At 35.9% G+C, this 21,751-nt stretch overlaps 1 protein-coding gene across 1 annotated transcript in view; it reads right to left on the reverse strand.

The window, feature by feature from the left end:
- Positions 1 to 19,964, reverse strand: part of PTGDR (prostaglandin D2 receptor) — a 30,593-nt gene extending 10,629 nt beyond the window's left edge. Inside the window, exon 1 of the mRNA XM_074213348.1 lies at positions 18,829 to 19,964. Within this exon, the coding sequence (XP_074069449.1) occupies positions 18,829 to 19,668 (840 nt within the window). The 5' untranslated portion in view covers positions 19,669 to 19,964. The remainder of the gene's footprint in view (positions 1 to 18,828) is intronic.
- Positions 19,965 to 21,751: the final 1,787 nt, after the last annotated feature.

Below are 21,751 nucleotides of genomic sequence, written 5' to 3' on the forward strand. Positions count from 1 at the left end.
AAACCTATGGGATACACTAAAGGCAGCTGTCAGGGGATATATTATATCTTAAAATGCTTATATGAATAAATTAGAGAAAGAGGAAATCAATGAACTAAATATGCAACTAAAAAATTAGAGAAGGAACAATTAAAAATCCCCCAGTTAAATACCAAATTAGAAATTCTAAAAATTGAAGAAATTAATAAAAATCAAAAGAAAAAACTATTGAATTAATAAATAAAGTCAAAAGTTGGTATTATGAAAAAAACCAATAAATTGATAAACCTCTGGTCAATTTGATTAAAAAAAAGAAAGAAGAAAATAAAGTTACTAGTATCATAAATGAAAAAGGTGAGCTCACCACCAATGAGGAGGAAATTAAAGCAATAATTCAGAATTATTTTGTCCAACTCTATGGCAATAAATTTGATAATCTAAATGAAATGGAGGAATATTTACAAAAATATAAGTTGCCCAGGCTAATGAAGCAGAAATTAAATACCTTAATAACCCTAGCTCAGAAAAAGAAATTCAACAAGCCATTCTTGAACTCCCTAAGGAAAAAAATCTCCAGGGCCAGATGGATTCACAAGTGAATTCTATCAAACATTTAAGGAACAACTGGTTCCAATTCTATATAAACTCTTCAGAAAAATAGGTGAAGACAGAACTCTGCCTAACTCTTTCTATGACACCAATACCTAAACCAGGAAGACTTAAAACAGAGAAAGAAAACTGTAAATCTCTTTCCCTGATGAATATAGATGCAAAAATCTTAAATAAAATCTTAGCAAAACAACTGACCACTAGGATAATACGTTATGACCAAGTAGGATTTACCGCAGGAATGCAGGGTTGGTTCAATATTAGGAAAACTGTCAGTATAATTAATTATATCAACAACAAACTTATCCAATGGGGATAGGCTAGAGGCACTCCCAATAAGATTAGGAGTGAAACAAGGATGCCCATTATCACCACTACTATTCAATATTGTATTAGAAATCTTAGCTTCAGCAATAAGAGAGGAAAAGGAAATCAAAGGAATTGGAATAGGGAAGGGACAAAACTCTCTCTCTCTCTTTGCAGATGACATGATGAATCCCCAAATCCCTAGAGAATCCCAAAAAATCATCTAAAAAAACTATTAGAAATAATATGCAAATTCAGCAAGTTTGCAGGATATAAAATAAACTCTCATAAATCCTCAACATTTCTATATATGATTAGCAAAATGCAGCAGAAACAGCTAAAAAGAGAAATCTCATTCAAAGTAACCTTAGACAATATAAAATACCTGGGAGTCTACCTGTCGTGGCAAACTCAGAAACTTTCTGTAAACAACTACAAAACACTTCTCATACAAATAAAATCAGATTTAAACAACTGGGCAAATATCAACTGCTCATGGATAGGTTGAGCAAATATAACAAAAATAGCAATTTTTAAAATTTTTTTTTTAATTAAAGATTTGAGTTTTACAATTCCCCCCATCTTACTTCCCTCCCCCCCCACCCCCCACAGAAAGCCATCTGTCAGTCTTTACTTTGTTTCCATGTTGTACCTTGATCCAAATTGGGTGTGATGAGAGACAAATCATATCCTTAGAGAAGAGACAAGAAGTCTAAGAGGTAACAAGATCAGACAATAAGATATCTGTGTTTTTCTAAATTGAAGGGAATAGTCCTTGAACTTCATTCAAACTCCACAGCTCCTTATCTGGATACAGATGGTACTCTCCTTTGCAGATAGCCCAAAATTGTTCCCGATTGTTGCACTGATGGATGAGTGAGCCCTTCAAGGTTGATAATCACTCCCATGTTGCTGTTAGGATGTACAGTGCTCTTCTGGTTCTGCTCATCTCACTCAGCATCACTTCATACAAATCCCTCCAGGCTTCCCTGAAATCCCATCCCTCCTGGTTTCTAATAGAACAATAGTGTTCCATGACATACATATACCACAGTTTGCTAAGCCATTCCCCAATTGAAGGACATTTACTTGATTTCCAATTCTTTGCCACCACAAACAGGGCTGCTATAAATATTTTTGTACAAGTAATATTTTTACCCTTTTTCATCATCTGTTCATGATATAGACCCAGTAGTGGTATTGCTGGGTCAAAGGGTATGCACATTTTTGTTGCCCTTTGGGAATAGTTCCAAATAGCTCCCCAGAAAGGTTGGATGAGTTCACAGCTCCACCAACAGTGTAATAGTGTCCCAGATTTCCTACAACCCTTCCAACAATGATCATTATCCTTCCTGGTCATATTGGCCAATCTGAGAGGTGTGAGGTGGTACCTCAGAGAAGCTTTAATTTGCATTTCTCTAATAATTAATGATTTAGAGCAATTTTTCATATGGCTATGGATTGCTTTGATCTCCTCATCTGCAAATTGCTTTGCATATCCTTTGACCATTTGTCAATTGGGGAATGGCTTTTTGTTTTAAAAATATGACTCAGTTCTCTGTATACTTTAGAAATGAGTCCTTTGTCAGAATCATTAGTTGTAAAGATGGTTTCCCAATTTACTACATTTCTTTTGATCTTGGTTACAGTGGTTTTATCTGTGCAAAAGATTTTTAATTTAATGTAATCGAAATCATCTAGTTTGTTTTTGGTGATGTTCTCCAACTCTTCCTTAGTCATAAACTGCTTCCCTTTCCATAGATCTGACAGGTAAACTAGTCCTTGATCTTCCAATTTGCTTATAGTATTGTTTTTTTTTTTTTTATGTCTAAGTCCTGTAACCATTTGGATTTTATCTTGGTAAAGGGTGTTAGGTGTTGGTCTAACCTAAGTTTCTTCCATACTAACTTTCAATTATCCCAGCAGCTTTTATCAAAGAGGGAGTTTTTATCCCAATAGCTGGACTCTTTGGGCTTATCAAACAGCAGATTACTGTAATCATCTCCTGCTTTTGCACCTAGTCTATTCCACTGGTCCACCACTCTATTTCTTAGCCAGTACCAAACAGTTTTGATGACTGATGCTTTATAATATAATTTTAGATCGGGTAGGGCTAAGCTGCCTTCTTTTGCACTTTTTTCATTAAACTCCTGGAAATTCTTGACTTTTTATTTCTCCATATGAATTTACTTACATTTTTTTCTAACTCATTAAAGTAATTTTTGGGGATTTTGATTGGTAGGGCACTAAATAGGTAGTTTAGTTTTGGTCGAATTGTCATTTTTATTATATTAGCTCTAACTATCCATGAACAGTTGATATTTGCCCAGTTATTTAAATCTGATTTAATTTGCGTGAGAAGTGTTTTATAATTGTTTTCAAAAAAGTTTCTGAGTCTGTCTTGGCAAATAGACTCCCAGGTATTTTATATTGTCTGAGGTTACTTTGAATGGGATTTCTCTTTCTAGCTCTTCCTGCTGTTTCTTACTAGACATATATAGAAAAGATGAGGATTTATGAGGGTTTATTTTATAACCTGCAACTTTGCTAAAATTGCTAATTATTTCCAGTAGTTTTTTGGATGATTTTTTGGGATTCTCTAGGTAGACCATCATGTCATCTGCAGAGAGTGAGAGTTTTGTCTCTTCCTTCCCAATTCTAATTCCTTCAATTTCTTTTTCTTCTCTAATTGCTGAAGCTAACATTTCTAATACAATATTGAATAGTAGTGGTGATAATGGGCACCCTTGTTTCACCCCTGATCTTATTGGGAATGCCTCTAGCCTCTCCCCATTGAATATAATGCTTGTTGGTGGTTTCAAATGGATACTGCTAATTATTCTAAGGAACAGTCCATTTATTCCTACACTTTCTAGTGTTTTTAATAGGAATGGATGCTGTATTTTTTCAAAACCTTTTTCAGCATCTATTGATATGATCATATAATTTCTGATATGTTTGTTGTTGATATGATTGAGTATACTAACAGTTTTCCTAATATTGAACCAACCCTGCATTCCTGGGTAAATCCTACTTGATCATAATGTATTATCCTAGTGATAACTTGTAATCATTTTGCTAAGATTTTATTTAAGATTTTTGTGTCTATATTCATCAGGGAGATAGGTCTATAATTTTCTTTCCCTGTTTTAACTCTTCCTGGTTTAGGTAACAGCATCATATTGGCTTCATAGAAAGAGTTAGGCAGATTTCCATCTTTCCCTATTTTTTCAAAGAGTTTATATAGATTGGGATCAATTGTTCCTTAAATGTTTGGTCGAATTCACTTGTGAATCCATCAGGCCCTGGAAATTTTTTCTTGGAGAGTTCAATGATGACTTGTTGAATTTCTTTTTCTGAGATAGGGTTGTTTAGGTATTTAATCTGCTCTTCATTTAACCTGGGCAACTTATATTTTTGTAAATATTCATCCATTTCACTTAGATGATCAAATTTATTGGCATAGAGTTGGGCAAAATAATTTCGGATTATTAATTTAATTTCCTCCTCATTAGTGGTGAGATCACCTTTTCCATTTATGATACTAGCAGTTTGGTTTTCTTCTTTCTTTTTTTTTAATCAAATTGACCAGGGGGTTGTCAATTTTATTGGTTTTTTCATAATACCGACTTTTGGCTTTATTTATTAATTCAATAGTTTTTTTTTGCTTTTGCTTTTATTGATTTCTCCTTTAAGTTTTAGAATTTCTAATTTGGTGTTTAATTGGGGATTTTTAATTTGTTCTTTCTCTAATTTTTTTTAGTTGTGTGTTTAGTTCATTGATTTTCTCTTTCTCCAATTTATTCATGTAAGCATTTAAAGCTATAAGATATACCCTGAGAGCCACTTTGAATGAATCCCATAGGTTTTGGTATGTTGTTTCATTATTATCATTATCTAGGATAAAATGGTTAATTGTTTCTATAATTTGTTTTTTGGTCCACTCATTCTTTAAAATGAGGTTATTCAGTTTCCAATTGGTTCTGGGTCTGTATCTCCTTGGCCCAATATTGCATATGACTTTTATTGCATTGTGATCTGAGAAAGATGTATTCACTATTTCTGCCTTTCTGCAGTTGACCATTAGATTTTTATGTTCTAGTACATGGTCAATTTTTGTATAAGTTCTATGTACTGCAGGGAAAAAGGTATATTCCTTTCTATCCCCATTCAATTTCCTCCATAAGTCTACCATATCTAGTTTTTCTAACCATTTATTTACCTCCTTAACTTCTTTCTTGTTTATTTTATGATTTGATTTATCTAGATCTGAGAGTGGGAAGTTGAGGTATCCCACTAGTAGAGTTTTGCTGTCTATGTTTTCCTTCAGTTCTTTCAGCTTTTCTCCCAAGAATTTGTATGCTGTCCCATTGGGTGCATATATATATTCAGTATTGAAATAGCTTTATTGTCTATGGTTCCTTTTAGGAGGCTAAAGTTTCCTTCCTTATCTCTTTTAATGCTATTTTTGCTGCTGCTTTGTCTGAGATAAGGATTGCTACCCTTGCTTTTTTTATTTCAGCTGAAGCAAAATATATTTTGCTCCAACCTTTTACCTTTACTCTATGTGTAACTCTCTGCTTCAAATGAGTTTCTTGTAAGCAGCAGATTGTCGGATTCTGGTTTTTAATCCACTCTGCTATTTGCTTATATTTTAAGGGAGAGTTCATGCCATTCACATTCAAGGTTATGACTACTAATTCTTTATTGCCCTCCATACTTTCTTCCCTCTGTTTGTATTTTTCCCCCTTCCCTCTCCCTTTATCCATATTCCCCAGTATTTTGTTTCTGAATACCACCCCCTTCAGTGTGTTTGCCCTCCTATATCACCCCCTTCCCTTTCTTTCCCCTTTCTCTTTTTCCCTTTTCCCTTCCCTTCCTTTTTGTTAGTTCCCTTTTTTCCCCCGCTCCCCCTCCCTTTCTCTATCTCCCCTCCCTTTTTCCCCTTTTAATCCTTGAAAGGTTAGATATTTTTCAAATTAACTAAGTATGTGTAAATTGACTTTAAGCCAAGTCTAATGAGAAGAAGATTCAGGTGTTTCTCATCTCCTCCCTTCTTCCCCTCTATTACCATTGGTATTTTGTACCTCTTAGTGTAATGAGATTTACCCCATTCAATCCCCTCCCTCCTCCTGTCTCCTTCCTGTCCCCCTTTTTAAGGAGGTAATGTTTTTTAGATCATTCTTTCTGAGTCATAGAAAATTTTGAGTATCTGTCACTTCTAGCTATGTTCATTCTGTTTAATAGAGTTAAAATTCTTGAGAGTTATTAGAGTCTTTTTCCCAAGTGAGGTTAAAGCCAGTTACATCCCATTGGATAGCAGTCTCATAGATAGGTCATGAATGTCCATCACTTCTGGCTAAGTATATTCTCTCTGTTAGAGTTACAATTCTCAAGAGAATTTATGAGAATTTATGAGAATCTTTTTCCCCATGCTGGAATATAGCCAGTTTTAACTTATTGGATAGCAATTTTTTTTAACTTCCCCCCCCCCCCTTTTTAACCTTTTCATATGTCTCTTGAACCTCCTGTTTGATGACCAAATTTTCTACTTAGCTCTGGTCTTTTCATCAGGAATTTTTGGAATTCTTCCATTTCGTTAAATGTCCATCTTTTTCCCCTGTAAGTGAAGGCTTAGCTTTGCTGGATAGTGGATTCTTGGCTGCATTCCAAGCTCCCTTGCTCTTTGAAATGTTTCATTACAGGTCCTTAGATCCCTTAATGTTGATGCAGCCAGGTCCTGCGTAATCCTTACTGTGGCTACTTGATATTTAAATTGTTTCTTTCTGGCTGCTTGCAGGATTTTCTCTTTTATCTGATAGTTCTGGAATTTGGCCACAACATGCCTTGGTGTTTTCATTTTAGGATCTTTTTCTGGAGGGGGAATGATGTATTTTTTTCAATATCTACTTTGCCTTCTGGTTCCATGATATCAGGGCAGTTTTCCATCATTAGATCCTGTAATATTAAGTCCAGGCTTTTTTTTTTTTCTCTTTAATGTTCTCAGGAAGTCCAATTATTTTCAGGTTGCTCGACCTATTCTCAAGGTCAGTGGTTTTGCTGATGAGGTATTTTACATTTTCTTCTATTTTTTGGTTTTGTTTAACTGGCTCTTGCTGTCTCATGGAGTCATTAGTTTCTGAAGACTCCATTCTTTTTTTTTTTAAGAGGATTTTTCTTCATTAACCTTTTGCAACTCATTTTCCAATTGGTCCATTCTACTTTTTAAAGAGCTTTCCATTTGACCAATTGAGGTTTTGAGAGAATTGTTTTCTTTTTGCATTTGCCCAGTTGAGGATCTGAGAGAATTATTTTCATTTTGTATTTGTCCAATTTTATTTTTTAAGGATTTGTTTTCTTGTTGCAAGGTATTAATTGTCTCTCCCAAATTTTCCAGTTGATTTTTAAACTCTTTCCTTATTTTTTCAAGGAAGTCTTTCTGTGTTGAAGACCAGGTCATATTCTCCTCAGAGGTTCTAGGTCTTTCTGAGTTAGGGTCATTACCTTCCAAGAATTTTTCTATGGATCCACCTTTCCACTGACCCTTCTTCATTTTTCTGAGACCTTGAGTTGGAGAGGGGCTGGTTCACAGGGGCTTGGTAGGGCTAGAGGCTTTACTCACTGAGTATAATTTCTCTGGCTGGCCAGTCGGAGGTGTTGGTCGCTTTCTCTGGAGTGTCTGTGACCTTGACTGAGGCCTTCTCCCTTAGTTTGAATGGAGGAGTTGGAGCTAATGAATCCTTTTGCCTTCAATCAATGGTGGGATTTGCCCTCTCCCTCATCCCTCTCCCTACTGTCGGCTGGGCTGGTTCTTCTCCTCACACACCTGTTCCTGAGGCAGAAGTAGTCTGCAATTGTTTGTTGTGGGGGGGGGGAGAAGGCCTCAGCAGCAATGGAGGCATGGACTCAGAGTTCCTCAGACCAGAGGACCCCAGGGATGGTGTGTCTGCAGCTATCCTGCACTGGGAGCTCTCCCCCCAGCCCTGTTGGCAAGCTCCAGAGGGTCAGCATGCCCCTGCTCCCTAGTTGACTCAAGCCCCCGCCATCTATCCCCACCACTGATCCAGCAGGTCCGGCTCTCAGGCCCTCAGACTCCCCAGCTCCAATTCAGCTGCTAATCTGGCTGATCCAGGGCTGATCTGCCCTCTGCACCCAGACTCACCCGCCCGAATTCGTCCAGTGCTGCTGAGGGAGACAAATCCTGAGGTAGATATTCTTTCTCCTGGCTTTTCTTTCTGGGTTTTGTGGGTCGGATTTCTTTTAAGAGGTTTGTTTCATATGATAGATGGGGAAAGATCAAGATACTTTAGAACTGTGCCTGTCTTCTCTTCACCATCTTGGCTGGAAGTCCAAAAACGGCAATTGTACCAAAATTAAACTACTTGTTTAGTTCCCTACCAATCAAAATTCCAATAAATTACTTTAAAGAGTTAGAAAAATTGTAAGTAAATTCATATGGAAATATAAAAAATTGAGAATTTCCAGGGGTTTATTGAAAAAAAAAGTGCAAAAGAAGGTGGCTTAGCCCTACAACATCTAAAATTATAATATAAAGCATCAGTCTTCAAAACTGTCTGTTACTGGCTAAGAAATAGAGTGGTGGACCAGTGGAATAGACTAGGTGCAATAGCAGGAAATGATTATAGTAATCTGCTGTTTGATAAACTCAAAGAGTCCAGCTTTGGGGATTAAAAACTCTCTCTTTGATAAAAAATTATTGGGAAAATAGAAGTTAGTATGGCAGAAACTTGGATTAGACCAACACCTCACACCCTATACCAAGATAAGATCAAAATGGATACAGGATCTAGACATAAAAAACAATATTATAAGCAAGCTAGGAGATCAAGGAATAGTTTACCTGTCACATCTATGGAAAGGGAAATAGTTCATGACCAATGAAGAGATGGAGAACACCATTAAAAATAAACTAGACAATTTTGATTACATTAAATTAAAAAGTTTTTGCACTGACAAAACCACTGTAACCAAGATCAAAAGAAATGTAGTAAATTGGAAAACAATTTTAATGACTAGTGTTTCTGACAAAGGAGTCATTTCTAAAATATACAGAGAACTGAGTCAAATTTTTAATAAAAAGAGAAGCCATTCTCCAGTTGACAAATGGTCAACGAATATGCAGTTTACAAATGAGGAAATCAAAATGATTCATAGTCATATGAAAAATTGGTCTAAACCACTAATTAGAAGAATACAAATTAAAATATCTCTGAGGTACCCACCTGACACCTCTCAGATTGGCCAATATGACCAGAAAGGACTATGATCAATGTTGCAAGGGATGTGGGAAATCTGGGACACTAATACATTACTGATGGAGCTGTGAACTTATCCAACCTTTCTGGAGAGCAATTTGGAATTACACCCAAAGGGCAACAAAAATGTGCATATACTTTAATGCAACAATACCACTACTAGGGCTATACCCTGAAGAGATTATGAAAAAGGGTAAAAACATCACCTGTACAAAATTATTCATAGAAGCTCTTTTTGTGGTGACAAAGAATTGGAAATTGAGGGTATGTCCATCAATTGGGGAATAGCTTAATAAACTGTGGTATATGTATGTGATGGAACAGTATTGTTCTATTAGAAACCAGAAGGGATGGGAATTCAGGGAAGCCTGGAAGGATCTGTGTGAACTGATGCTGAGTGAAATGAGTAGAACCAGCAGAACATTATATACCCTAACAGAAACATGGGAGTGATGATCAGCATTAATGGACTTGCTCATACCAACAGGGCAACAATCAGGCACAATTTTGGGATATCTGCAATGGAGAATGTTGTATATATCCTGAGAAAAAATTGTGGAGTTTGAACAAAGACCAAAGACTATTATCTTTAATTTAAAAAAATGTTATCTTTTTATGTAATTCTGCTATATGTCATAATTTGTGTTTCTTCCTTAAGGATAAGATTTTTCTCTCATCACATTCAGCTTAGATCAATGGAAACAATGTAAAGACTAACAGGCTACCTTCTCTGGGGGGGTGGGGGGGAGGGAAGAAAGATTGGGGAAAAATTGTAAAATTTAAAATAAATAAAATCTATCACAAATAAAAAATAAAAAATAAATAAGCAATAAGAGAAAAAAGATTCATTTAAAAGTTTTTTGAAAAAAATCAATAATATTAGGAAATTAACAGGATACAAAATAAATCCATATAAATTATCGGCATTCTGCAAGAAGATGTAGTAAAACATGCACCATTTAAAATGACTTTAGATTTTATAAAATACCTGGGAGAATAGCTGCCAAAACAAACTCTTAAATTATGTGAACAAAATATAAAAATCTTTTTAAAGAAATAGAATCAGATTTAAATAATTAGATTATTAATTGTTCATGGTAGCTAGGGCCAATAAAATGAATGTGACAGTTTTACTCAAACTAATTTATATATTCAGTGTAGTTTCCATTAAATTACTTTACTGAATTAGAAAAAAAAATAATAACAAAAGTCTTTTGGAAAAAAAGTCAAGAATAACAAAGGAAATAATGAGAAAAAAAAGGAAACAGATTTTTCAATGTTAGATCTTAAACTGATAGCTTGTAATGGGGATAAATTGGAAGACTCCACAGTAAGATTACAAGGGATTAATTATCAAAACTACCTGATACTGATTAAGAAGGAGAAAGTAGATAATGGAATAGAATAGAAATATAATTTAGAGCAGCAATTAAGCATAATAATGTTATATTTGACAAGCATAAAAATTTAAGTTATTTGGTAAAAATTGTTAGGAAAATTGGAAAGCAGTAAGGCAGAAACTGACCATTTCTTACATCATTTACCAAGATAAGGTCAAAATGGATACATGAGAAGAATATGGAGCATATTACTTATCAGATTTAGATAGCTGAATAAATTTTTTTGTTTTAGGTTTCTGTAAGGGGTTAAGTGACTTGCCCAAGGCCACACAGCTAGGTAATTATTAATTATCTGAGATCGGATTTGAACTCAGGTACAGGAGTACAGACTCCAGAGCCAGTGCTCTATCCACTGCACCACCTAGCTGCTCTACTGAACAATTTTTGAATAAATGATAGAGAAAATATAGAAAAAGAGATAATTTTGATTACATTAAATTAAAAAAGGTTTGTAAAAATAAAACAAATGTAACAAAGATCAAAAGTAAAATAAAAACTTGAGAAGAAATTTTATAGACAATTTGTCAGAATTTTTGAAATCTATAAGAATACACTATTCCCCAATTGATAAATTGCCAAATGAATTGATAGGCAATTTTCCAAATAAAATTTTATAGTCATGTAAAAAAAATGCTCTAAATCATTATCAATGCAGATTGAAACAACCTTGAGATATCATTTCACACCTACCAGTTTGGCAAAAATGATAGTAGGGAAAAGTGACAAATGTTGGAGAGAATGTAGAAATATTGGTACACTGATTCATTGTTGGTGGATTTGTAAACTGATCCAACTGTTTTGAAGAGAAGACTAGCATTATTCCCAAAGAGTTATTAAGTTACTTATTAAGTTATCTAACTTAACTCAGCAAATCTATTACAAATACTCAAATTAACTATAAAGAAAATATGAAGAAAGTTGTTATCTGCATACAGAGAAAGACCTGATAAAAAGAAGTATGTATAGAATAATTATATATATGTATATATGGGTGAGCATATATTATATATATTTATTTTTTGTATCTGTTAATGGTCATCTTTATGGCAGGGGTAGGGAGTAGGGAAGAAAAAAAAGTTTACATGATGATATTATATTTGGAAAGAATACCATATTGTACATAGTAGATTTGCAGTTTGCTGGGCAATCATCTTTTTTATTGTACTATGTTTTGGGTTTTTTCCACAATAATAAATACTTTCCACAATAATAATAAAATTTAATAATTGAAATAAAACTCTGACCTTCATTATGACCACCATATTTCTGTGATTTATTCACTTCCCTCCCACCCCATGATCAAAGTTGACCAGAGAAACACACAACCTGCAAAACTTATATCAGGTGGTAATGAGCAAAGAGCAAAGGTATTCAGATATCTCCAGGTTAGTCAATGACCCACAACAGAGATCTTGAAAGTCACCAAAGTAACAGAAATAAGAGTGATATGGCAGTGCTTTATTTTGTTTTTTCAGTTTTTTGCAAGGCAATGGGGTTAAGTGACTTGCCCAAGGCCACACAGCTAGAAGTGTCTGAGGCTGGATTTGAACTGAGGTCCTCCTGATTCCAGGGCCTGTGCTTTATTCACTATCACCTAGCTGGCCCAATGGCAATGCTTTAATAGCAGATAGTGGGGGCAGCTAGGTGGCGCAGTGAATAGAGCACTGGCCCTGGAGTCAGGAGTACCTGAGTTCAAATCCGGCCTTAGACACTTAATAATTACCTAGCTGTGTGGCCTTGGGCAAGCCACTTAACCCCATTGCCTTGCAAAAACTTAAAAAAAAAAAGCAGATAGTTCAGTAGTCAGGAACTGTTTGGTCCCTTCCACTCTGACCTCGAGATACTAAGGAGTGACCTAAAAATTTAACACTTTGAGCCTCAAAGATCCAGGGAATTCTATCTGAGGAAGTGATAAATGTAAAAACTCAGGTCACTCCAGATAAGACTGATCAAGAGCAATTGCTCTATCCAAAAGCAAAGCAAGTAGTAGACTGACTTAGATAAAAACTCCAATTCATGAATTTAAACCGGAAAGATGAGCAAAACAACACCAACTATTATAAAAGAATTATTAAAGACATATAGATGCCCTAAATTTGAGAGTAGGAGAAATTAACTCTGCAACAACTACAAAAAGAAATTCAGAGAAAAAAATGAATTCTCCATAGTAATCATGAAATGAAGGAAGAAACTACAAAAAAGAAATGCAAGTTCTGTTGGAAAAAATTGGAAGGAGAATAAGTAGCTTAGAAGAGAAAATGAAAACTTACTTAAGTAATAGACTCCCTGATAACTGGGAAAAATCAAAAAGAAATCATGAGGCAACAATAAAAATCAATAATAAATATTAACATAAAATTATAAAATTGAAAAAATAAAAAAAATATTAAGATGTATCTTAAAATTAAAAGCAATTGACCTGGAAATTAGATCGAGAGAATTTAAGAATCAGTTGCTCTATTAAAAAAAAAGCTTAGATGCATATTTCAAGATATTAGAACAAGAAAACAGAGCATCTACTAATCATTGCATGAAAGAAACTCCCAGATGCAAAGTCTCCGGAATGCATAGTCAAAATCCAGAACTTTTATGCCAAAAGAAACAAAAATAATATAAACATCCTGTTTGGGGGGGGGAACATTATGTATCAAGAAATCAGTCAGGATTACATAAAACTTGATAGTTTCCTCTATAAATGAGAAATCCTAGACAATATTTCACAAAGCAAAATATATAGAATTAAAACCACAAATGACACACCTGGACAGTTAAATATAATCTTTTGGAAGAAAATGAAATAGAGAAATTTAAGAATTTCTTAGGTGGGGAAGAAAGGAACATTGCAACAGAAACATGAGTTAAGAGAAATCTGGAAATGTGTAATTACAAGGGGATATATATGACAATGGGTGCTAATATTCTTATACATGGAGAAAAATTAATGTTTCATGAGGAAAATTGATGACTTGGTCAAAATGGTGGAGTAAAGTCAGGGACTTGCCCAAGCTCTCCCCTAAATCCCTCCAAATACCTTTAAATAATGACTCTAAACAAATTCCAGAGTGGCAGAAACCACAAAAAGGACAGAATAAAATAATTTTCCAGGCCAAGACAATTTAGGAGATTTGCAGACAAGGTCTGTTGCAACAGGGTAAGAGAGGAGCATAATGCAGTACAGGCCATGCCAGTGCAGCCCTGGTCCCAGAAAATCAGGAGCAAGTCTTGAGAGGAACTGAATCAGCAGCTACTTCTAGAGTTCTCAGCCCACAGACTATAATGGGGTCAGAAGGAGATTATAGAGGTCTCTGCTATTACTGAGACAAGATTCTGTTGTTTTGCCCATACTTGGATCTGAGTCACAGTCCTGGGAGGCAGTCGCAGGGAGAGGAGGAAGAATAGCACACTAGAGCTTGTTGCCACAGGTGAGTAGGGACATTCTTCCCTCACAGTTCCAGGGCAGAAAAGCACATTTGTGGTCACTCAAAAGCAAGAACACAGGTGACAAAAGTAGTAAAACTTATAAGAACAGAAAACAGGTCCCTAGAAATCTCTCTCAAAACAGCTGAACAAAATCCCAAAAGCTTTGAAGAATCTGGAAGCAGGTCCTATTTTATTAAAGAGTTAAAATCAAGTCACAGGTTAGAAAAATGAACAAACAGAAAAAATACATGTAACCATAGAAAGTCACCAATATGGTGACAAGGAAGACCAAGTACACACTTAAAAAGAAAATTACAAAATAAAAACTCCAATATCCAAAATCTCAAAGAAAAATATAAATTGATCTCTGGACAAAAAGAATTTTGAAAATCAAGTAAGAGAGGTAGAAGAAAAATTGGGAAGAGAAATGCAGAAAATCATGAAAAATGAGTCAGCAGCTTGATAAAGGAGACACAAAAAATTCTGAAGAAAATAATGCCAGACTAGGTCAAATGATAAAAAGAGGTACAAGAAACCAGTGAGGAAAAGAATGCCTTAAGAAAGCAGAATTGACCAAATGGAAAGAGAGGCACAAAAATTCACTGAAGGAAAAAAAGAAAACTTCTTTAAAAATAGAATTGGTCAAATGGAAAAGGAGGTACTCACTAAAGAATAATTCTGATAACTCATATGAACTTTCTCATTATCAGGACACTTAGAAGGAGTTATATATAGACAGAGGGGATAGATGAGAGTTGAATATGAAGGGATGATATCTAAAAAAATGATAAAATTAAGGGATAAGAGAGGAATGTAAGGGAAAAGGGGAGGTAAATGGGATAAATTATTTCACATAAAAGAGGCAAAAAAAAAGTTTTTACAGTGGAAGGGAAGGGGGGATTGAGGAAGAGTGAGTGAACTTTATTCTCATCAGAATTGGCTCAAAGAGGAAATAACATTTTACCCTACAGTAAAGTAGGAGAGGAAGGGGATAAGAAAGAGAAAAGGAGGATGATGGAAGGGAGGGCAGATTTGGGAAGGGGTTAGTCAGAAACAAAAGGGTGGGATAGGGAGTGGGGATAGGGTGAAAGGAGAGAGGGACGAGAGCAGGATACTCTCAGAAAAACCTGGAAAGGCTTACGTGAGCTGATGCAAAGTGAAATGAACTGTGTACAAAGTAACAGCAGTGTTATAGTATGATCCACTGTGATGGATGGAGGGAATTACAGTTAGGAATTGTAATTGTAAAAAAAAGATTTGAAGCAAGCTTTCTGATAAAGGCCTCATTTCTCAAACCAAGACAATGGAGTTGAACTTATAAAAATAAGAATCATTCCCCAATTGATAAATTACCAAAGAGATGAAGTTTTCAAATGAGGTTATCAATGAATCATAACTATAATAAAAAAAATTCCAGCTCACTGTAGATTAGAGAAATGTAAATTTTTTTTTTTTAGATTTTTCAAGGCAATGGGGTTAAGTGGCTTGCCCAAGGCCACACGGCTAGGTAATTATTAAGTGTCTGAGGCTGGATTTGAACCCAGGTACTCCTGACTCCAGGGCTGGTGCTCTATCCACTGTGCCACCTAGCCACCCCGAGAAGTGTAAAGCAAAACAATTCTGAAGTACTACCTTATCCCTATTAGATATAGTAATAGGAAAGAAAAGGAAAATGACAAATGTAAGGGGGAATGCAGGCACAATGAGACATTAATGCATTGTTGATGGAGTTGTGAACTGATTCAATCATTCTGTAAGATAATTAGGAACTATGCCCAAGGGTCTATAAAACTATGCCTATTTTTTGACCTAGCAATGCCACTACTGGGTCTGCATTCCAAAAGAGATGAAAAATAAAAATTAAAAGGAGCTATGGTGGCATAGAATTGAAAACTGAAGGGAATAGCAGAACAAATTATATTATGTGTTTATGATGGAATGCTACTCTGCTATAAGAAATAATGAGCAGGATACTCTCAGAAAAAACTGGAAAGACTCACATGAGCTAATACAGAGTGAAATGAATTGTGTACAAAATAACAGTAGTATTGTAGGATGACCCATTGTGAATGACTTTTTTTCAGCAATACTGTGAAACAAGAAAACTCTAAAGTTATCATCATAAAATCTATGATGAAGATATTGCACTATAAATTCCCAGAGAAAAAGCTGATGATTTTTTCCTTTATTTTCTTAAGATTTTCTTTTTTGTGGGGGGAAGTCTATGTTTTCTTTCATAATATGGGTATTATGGAAATATTTTGCATGACTATATATTTGTAACCTATACCAAATTGCTTGTTTTCTTAGTGGGGGTGGAGGGTGGGAAAAAAAGGAGAGAATTTAGACCTGAAGTTTTAAAAATGAATGTTAAATATTGTTTCCACATGTAACCAGGGGAAAATAAAATAATAAATAAATCTTTTTCAAAAAGAAAAAAAAAGAAAATTAATGTCTTGAAAGGACATTAAGGATGTAAAATAAGAACAGAAGACAGGGTATATAATTTCTGTTCTGAGAACTTTCAGAGTGGAAAGAGAAAGATAGATTGTAGAAAGTAAAAAAAGGATAGAACTTGTTATTTCTCACAATTGGGGTATGTGAGAAAAAGAATGGAGGAAAGTGGATAATGGGTATCCATGAACCTTACTCAACTGAAATAGAGAGAGAGAGAGAGAGAGAGAGAGAGAGAGAGAGAGAGAGAGAGAGAGAGAGAGAGAGAAGAGAGAGAGTATGTTTTAGTATCAAAATACATCAAACTCAAGAGAACGAAGTCGGGCTATGGAGGAAGGATTGAAAAGTTGGATAAAACAAGGAAGAAAATAATAGTTAGTAAAGGTCATTTTCTGATCCTGAACTGCATATTGAAAGGACAAGGGGCAGCTAGGTGGTGGATAGAGCACTGGCCCTGGAGTCAGGAGTATTGGAGTTCAAATCTGGCTTCAGACACTTAATAACTACCTAGCTGTGTGTCCTGGGGCAAGCCACTTAATCCCATTGCCTTACCAAAAAAAAAAAAAAAAAAAAGAGTACAAAAAGAAAAATAAAGAATTAGAATATAAAGGAGTGCCCATCAGCTGGTTAATAGTTAACCTGTGCACACTCCATGTATGAATGCAATTCATGTTACTGTAATGTCAGAAAGAATTTGAAAGATGATAACAAAAAAGCCAGGGTATTATGAATTGACACAAAGTAAAGTGAGAAGATAGCAAGTATTTTGTATAAGGAAGACTAAATCATAAAGAAAAACAGCTATGAAAGACAAGAAATCTGAACACTGCAATGACCAACTCTGTCTCCAGAGGACTTATTAAGAAGCATATTGTTCACTTAACCCCATTGCCTTGCAAAAACTAAAAAAAAAAAAAAAAAAAAGAAGAAGCTTATCAAAAGACTTGAATTGTTGAGCATACAAATGGCTTTATCAGATGAAAACATTCGTAACCAGCCTCCTTGTCCCAGTAAAACATTTTGTGTTTCAATCTTAGATTTATTAAAAAAAACTTGGAATCAGAATATCTGACTTCAAACTTCTACTTGAGTTAAAAAAAAAATTTCCTTATTTCTTTCAGGTCCTGGTCAATGCTAATTTTTCCCCATTCTTTTCTTTGAAAGCAATGATAACTCTGAGAGATCACAGCCCATTTTTCCTTTAATATTTTTCTTGTTGATGAATCTTGGAAACAACATTAGTAGTGCAAAGTACTTATAATATTCTAACTCAAATTTTCTATTCAGAACATTTTGCAATACTCTGAACTTTACACCGTGTGCAAGACTAAATGAAGATTTAGCTTCTACCAAGCAACTTTTCATTTCCTCTCCTTCAATTGTAAAGAAACAATTCTGCTTCTCCTTTAATGGATTCACTATAAAGTACTGGCAATGGGTAACATTTAAATACAATTTTCCCAGATGCAAATAAATGTGAGGGAAATAAAATGTGATCATACCAAATTAGGTTTCTTCTCTATCTTTGCCTAAGAGATTCCCCAGCACATACACAAATTGGCACTTGGTATCTTGATTAATTTAAATTGCTCTCCTGAAGAACAGGAGAATAGTTCTAGTATTCTATTTAAAAAAACCCCACTCTCTAGGAGTGCTAGTCCCTCAACTGGAAAATATCTTTTGAAAGGAAAAGAAATTCAGAAGGAAAGCAGTTGTTCAGCGAGCAAGGCAAAATGTATAGCTTATCAAAAGACTTGAATTGTTGAGCATACAAATGGCTTTGTCAGATGAAAACATCCGTAACCAGCCTCCTTGTCCCAGTAAAACATTTTGTGTTTCAATCTTAGATTTATTAAAAAACTTGGAATCAGAATATCTGACTTCAAAGCCCAGTTCTAGAATTTATTCCCTGTCTGTCACTTAACTAAATGTGAGTCTCAATCGACTTCTTTGAATTTACTTTACTATTGCATACACATTCTGCCTAATGTCTCTATTATGTGCATGACATGAAAGACCTGTGAATCCAGCTGTGATATATGCTTATGACATCTTCCTTTGAAACTCTCTAGGTTAAGATTTCTTTCTCCTCTTCATTTTCTATCAATATCCTGAGGAAGGTAACCAGTTAAACAGTTTAAACATTTCCTCATTTTTCAGCAATTTGTAAAATAGTGCCTGAAAGAATATCTGAGAGCTAAAAGAGCTTTTGTCAAAAAAGGAATGAAATTTCTACTCTTGGTGTATCCCAAAGATGAATTTCTTTTTTGGTGGGGGCGGGGATTAGGGACTTTCCATTTCCTGTCCTTTCCACTCTTTGCTTTATTTCCCTCAGAGCAAAGAAACTGTGGCAGGACCTTCACCCTTGCCCAGAAGCTACTCACAATGAAAGGCAAGGAACAGATGGTAAAGAGCACCATCATGATAGCCAGTAGCAAAAGGTGGTCCAGTGCTTCGAGAGGCTGGAGGGTGCACGTTGACTCCTGTCTCCCTCTGAATCCAGTTAAATCCTTAGTCACAGAGCGCGGAAACTGGGAGAGACGCTCGTGCATTCCGTAGAGATTCCTAATGGTATTTAAATTACACAACACCGTGGCCAAGACGAGCATCGCCATTAACGTGGCATACAGCATGGAGTAGCCTGGCACTGACAAGGAGCGCTGCTCGCTTGACATTTGTATGAAACACCAAGTTCCTGGGCAGTATTGCACGTACTTTCCAAAGCCCATCAGAGGCAGCGCACAGAAGAAGAGGCAGAATCCTCCCACCGCGGGCGCCACCAGCGCTCCTCTGGACAGAGTGAAATGACGTTGGTAGAAGAACGGATATCCTAGGGAAAGCCAGCATTCCAGAGCCATTGCCAGTAGCTGGAGCATTGGCGCGAGCCCGAAAAATGTCATGAAGAAGGCAAAGATGTGACACAACAAATTTTTGGAGCCTGGAACCAACTCCCTCAGGGTCCGATTCTGCGTATAGGCGGCTAATACCATAGGGCTCAAGAGGCACTTTCCCAGCAGATCCATAACAGCCAGTCCGCACACCAGAACGTAAAAGACCGACGGAGGGGAGCCTGGAGGGCAGGACCGCAGCCGGGGCATGGTCAGCAATATCAGGGCCAGGACATTGCCCAGCAGCCCAGCGCCAAACAGTGCCCCTCCAATCGCCGCAGAGCTCCCGCTCTCCACCCAGGTAAAATTGTCGCAGCGGTAGAGTGGCGAGTCCATCGTGGAGCTTCCAAGTAAAGTTCGGTGGAAACGAGAATCCAGCGGCTAGGGGCTACTTGGGATATCGGAGTTCAGAAAGGCAGAAGCGGCCTCAGAACATCTCAGATTCGTCTCTTAGTCTGAGCATAAAAGCTACTTCTTCAGTCTTTAGGGAAAACTAGCTCAGCTCTGTACGTAAAACATTGGGCGGGTCAGGGAGGTTCTCTGAAGCTAGTGCCTGGTCTGTAAACTCATGCATCATTCCACTCTTGAAAACTGGAGACTTGGAAATACAACCTTTTGGTAGACTGAGAGAAACCGTGGCAGTTGAGGCAATATTCCGAGCCCTGGACTCTCCTTGCGCAATCTGCGGAGCCCACGGACAACCAGAAACCGGGAGGGATTGAGCTGAAAGCCTCCTGCAAAAAGAGCAAGATTCAAGTTTCACAAAGCTGCAGGAACTCAGGTTTTCAGCATATTAGTGACCTTAAAAAAAGTTAGGAAAGAAGAGAGGAAAAATGAGAAGGAGACTAGATGTCAGGGAAGACATTATGGGAAATGTCACAGAAACTTGACAAAGATAGAGAGGTAAGAATGGCACTTCACAGATGGGAATAAAATAGATACTAGTGATAGGCCCCACTCCTGATCTGCAAGAAGGAGAAGTCTTCAGTGAATAAAGTATCTCACTTTCACCAAGGGAGATAACCATGAAGAATTTTCATAAAAGATGAATGTGTGTGTGTGTGTGTGTGTGTAACTGCCTGGCATTCAAGGAAGAGGGAATACAGACTAAATACAGCTGAAGAAAAATTATGTGATTTTGAGATGAAAGGGAAGGCAGAGATTTTTTTCAATTTTATCTCTCAGAATGCTTATCTTTCTCCAAGTGTTAGCTCAGGTACCTCCTCCATAAAACCTTACTGAGTTCAGAAGTTGTTTGTAATTTCTTCCGCTTCGAATTATTTATATTTCTCTATGTATTCTCCCTACTCCTCCCACTAGTATATTGAAACTTTCTAAAACCAAAGAACACTGTATCCAAATGCCTAGCCTGGTACCTTGCATTTAGTAAATATTTGTTGAATAGTGTTGTGAGAGATTTTTTTTTGAATGATGAGCATTCTCTTTTAAAAATATCTTTTTTGTTTTTCCAACAACATGAAAGATAGTTTTTACCAGTTATTTTCTTTGCAAGATTTTGAGTTTTACATTTTTCTCCCTCCCCCCTTCCACTGACAGAAAGCAATCTGATATAGGCTCTACATTTATAAATTAAACAATAGTTCATATTGCTCTTGTAATGAGAGAAGAATCAAATCCAAATGGAAGAAAACATTAGAGAGAAAAAAATTACAATACCTAAGACTACTTCTAAAAACTGAAGATAATAAACTTTGACCTTCTCTGGATATAATTAGTATTTTCCATCATAAGTCTTTTAAAATTGTCTTTGATTATTGTACTGATGAAAACAAGTCTACCATAGTTGATCATTACCCTATTTTGTTGTTAGTTCTGCTCATTTCACTCCAGCATCAATTCATACAAGTCTTTCTAGGCTTTTCTGAAATCCCATCCCTCATGATAGTTTTTAATTGATATTTTATTTTTCCAAATACATGTTGTGAAAATTTTTCAACATGCATCCATATGCATATGTATATTTTCAAGTAACAAAATTTCCTTCCACCATCCCTTCCCATCCCCCTCCTCTCAGGAGCAAACAGTCAGGTTAACATTATACATACATATTTGTGTTAAACTGTTTACAGATTAGTAATTTTCAGTATGAGGAATTAGGATTAAGGAAAAGAAATATATAAGAGATTTTTTTAAAAAGTGAATGTAATGTTCATCAGATTCTGAAGGTTTTTTAATTTTGTTTTGTTTTGCTTTGCTTCTTCTGGATGGGGAATAGCATTGTCCATAGCTGGTCTAATAAGGTTCTCCTAATTCTCTGAACTGCTGAGAGGAGCCATACCCATTGATAATGATCATCTCACAAAATATTGTTTTTAATGTGTACATTGTTCTCTTGGTTCTGCTCCCTTCCCTCAACAGCAGATCTTGTAATTCATTCCATGCTTCTCTAGAGTCTGAC

Source organism: Macrotis lagotis, chromosome 1 (genome assembly GCF_037893015.1).
Source record: "Macrotis lagotis isolate mMagLag1 chromosome 1, bilby.v1.9.chrom.fasta, whole genome shotgun sequence".
NCBI classification, from domain to species: Eukaryota; Metazoa; Chordata; class Mammalia; order Peramelemorphia; family Peramelidae; genus Macrotis; species Macrotis lagotis.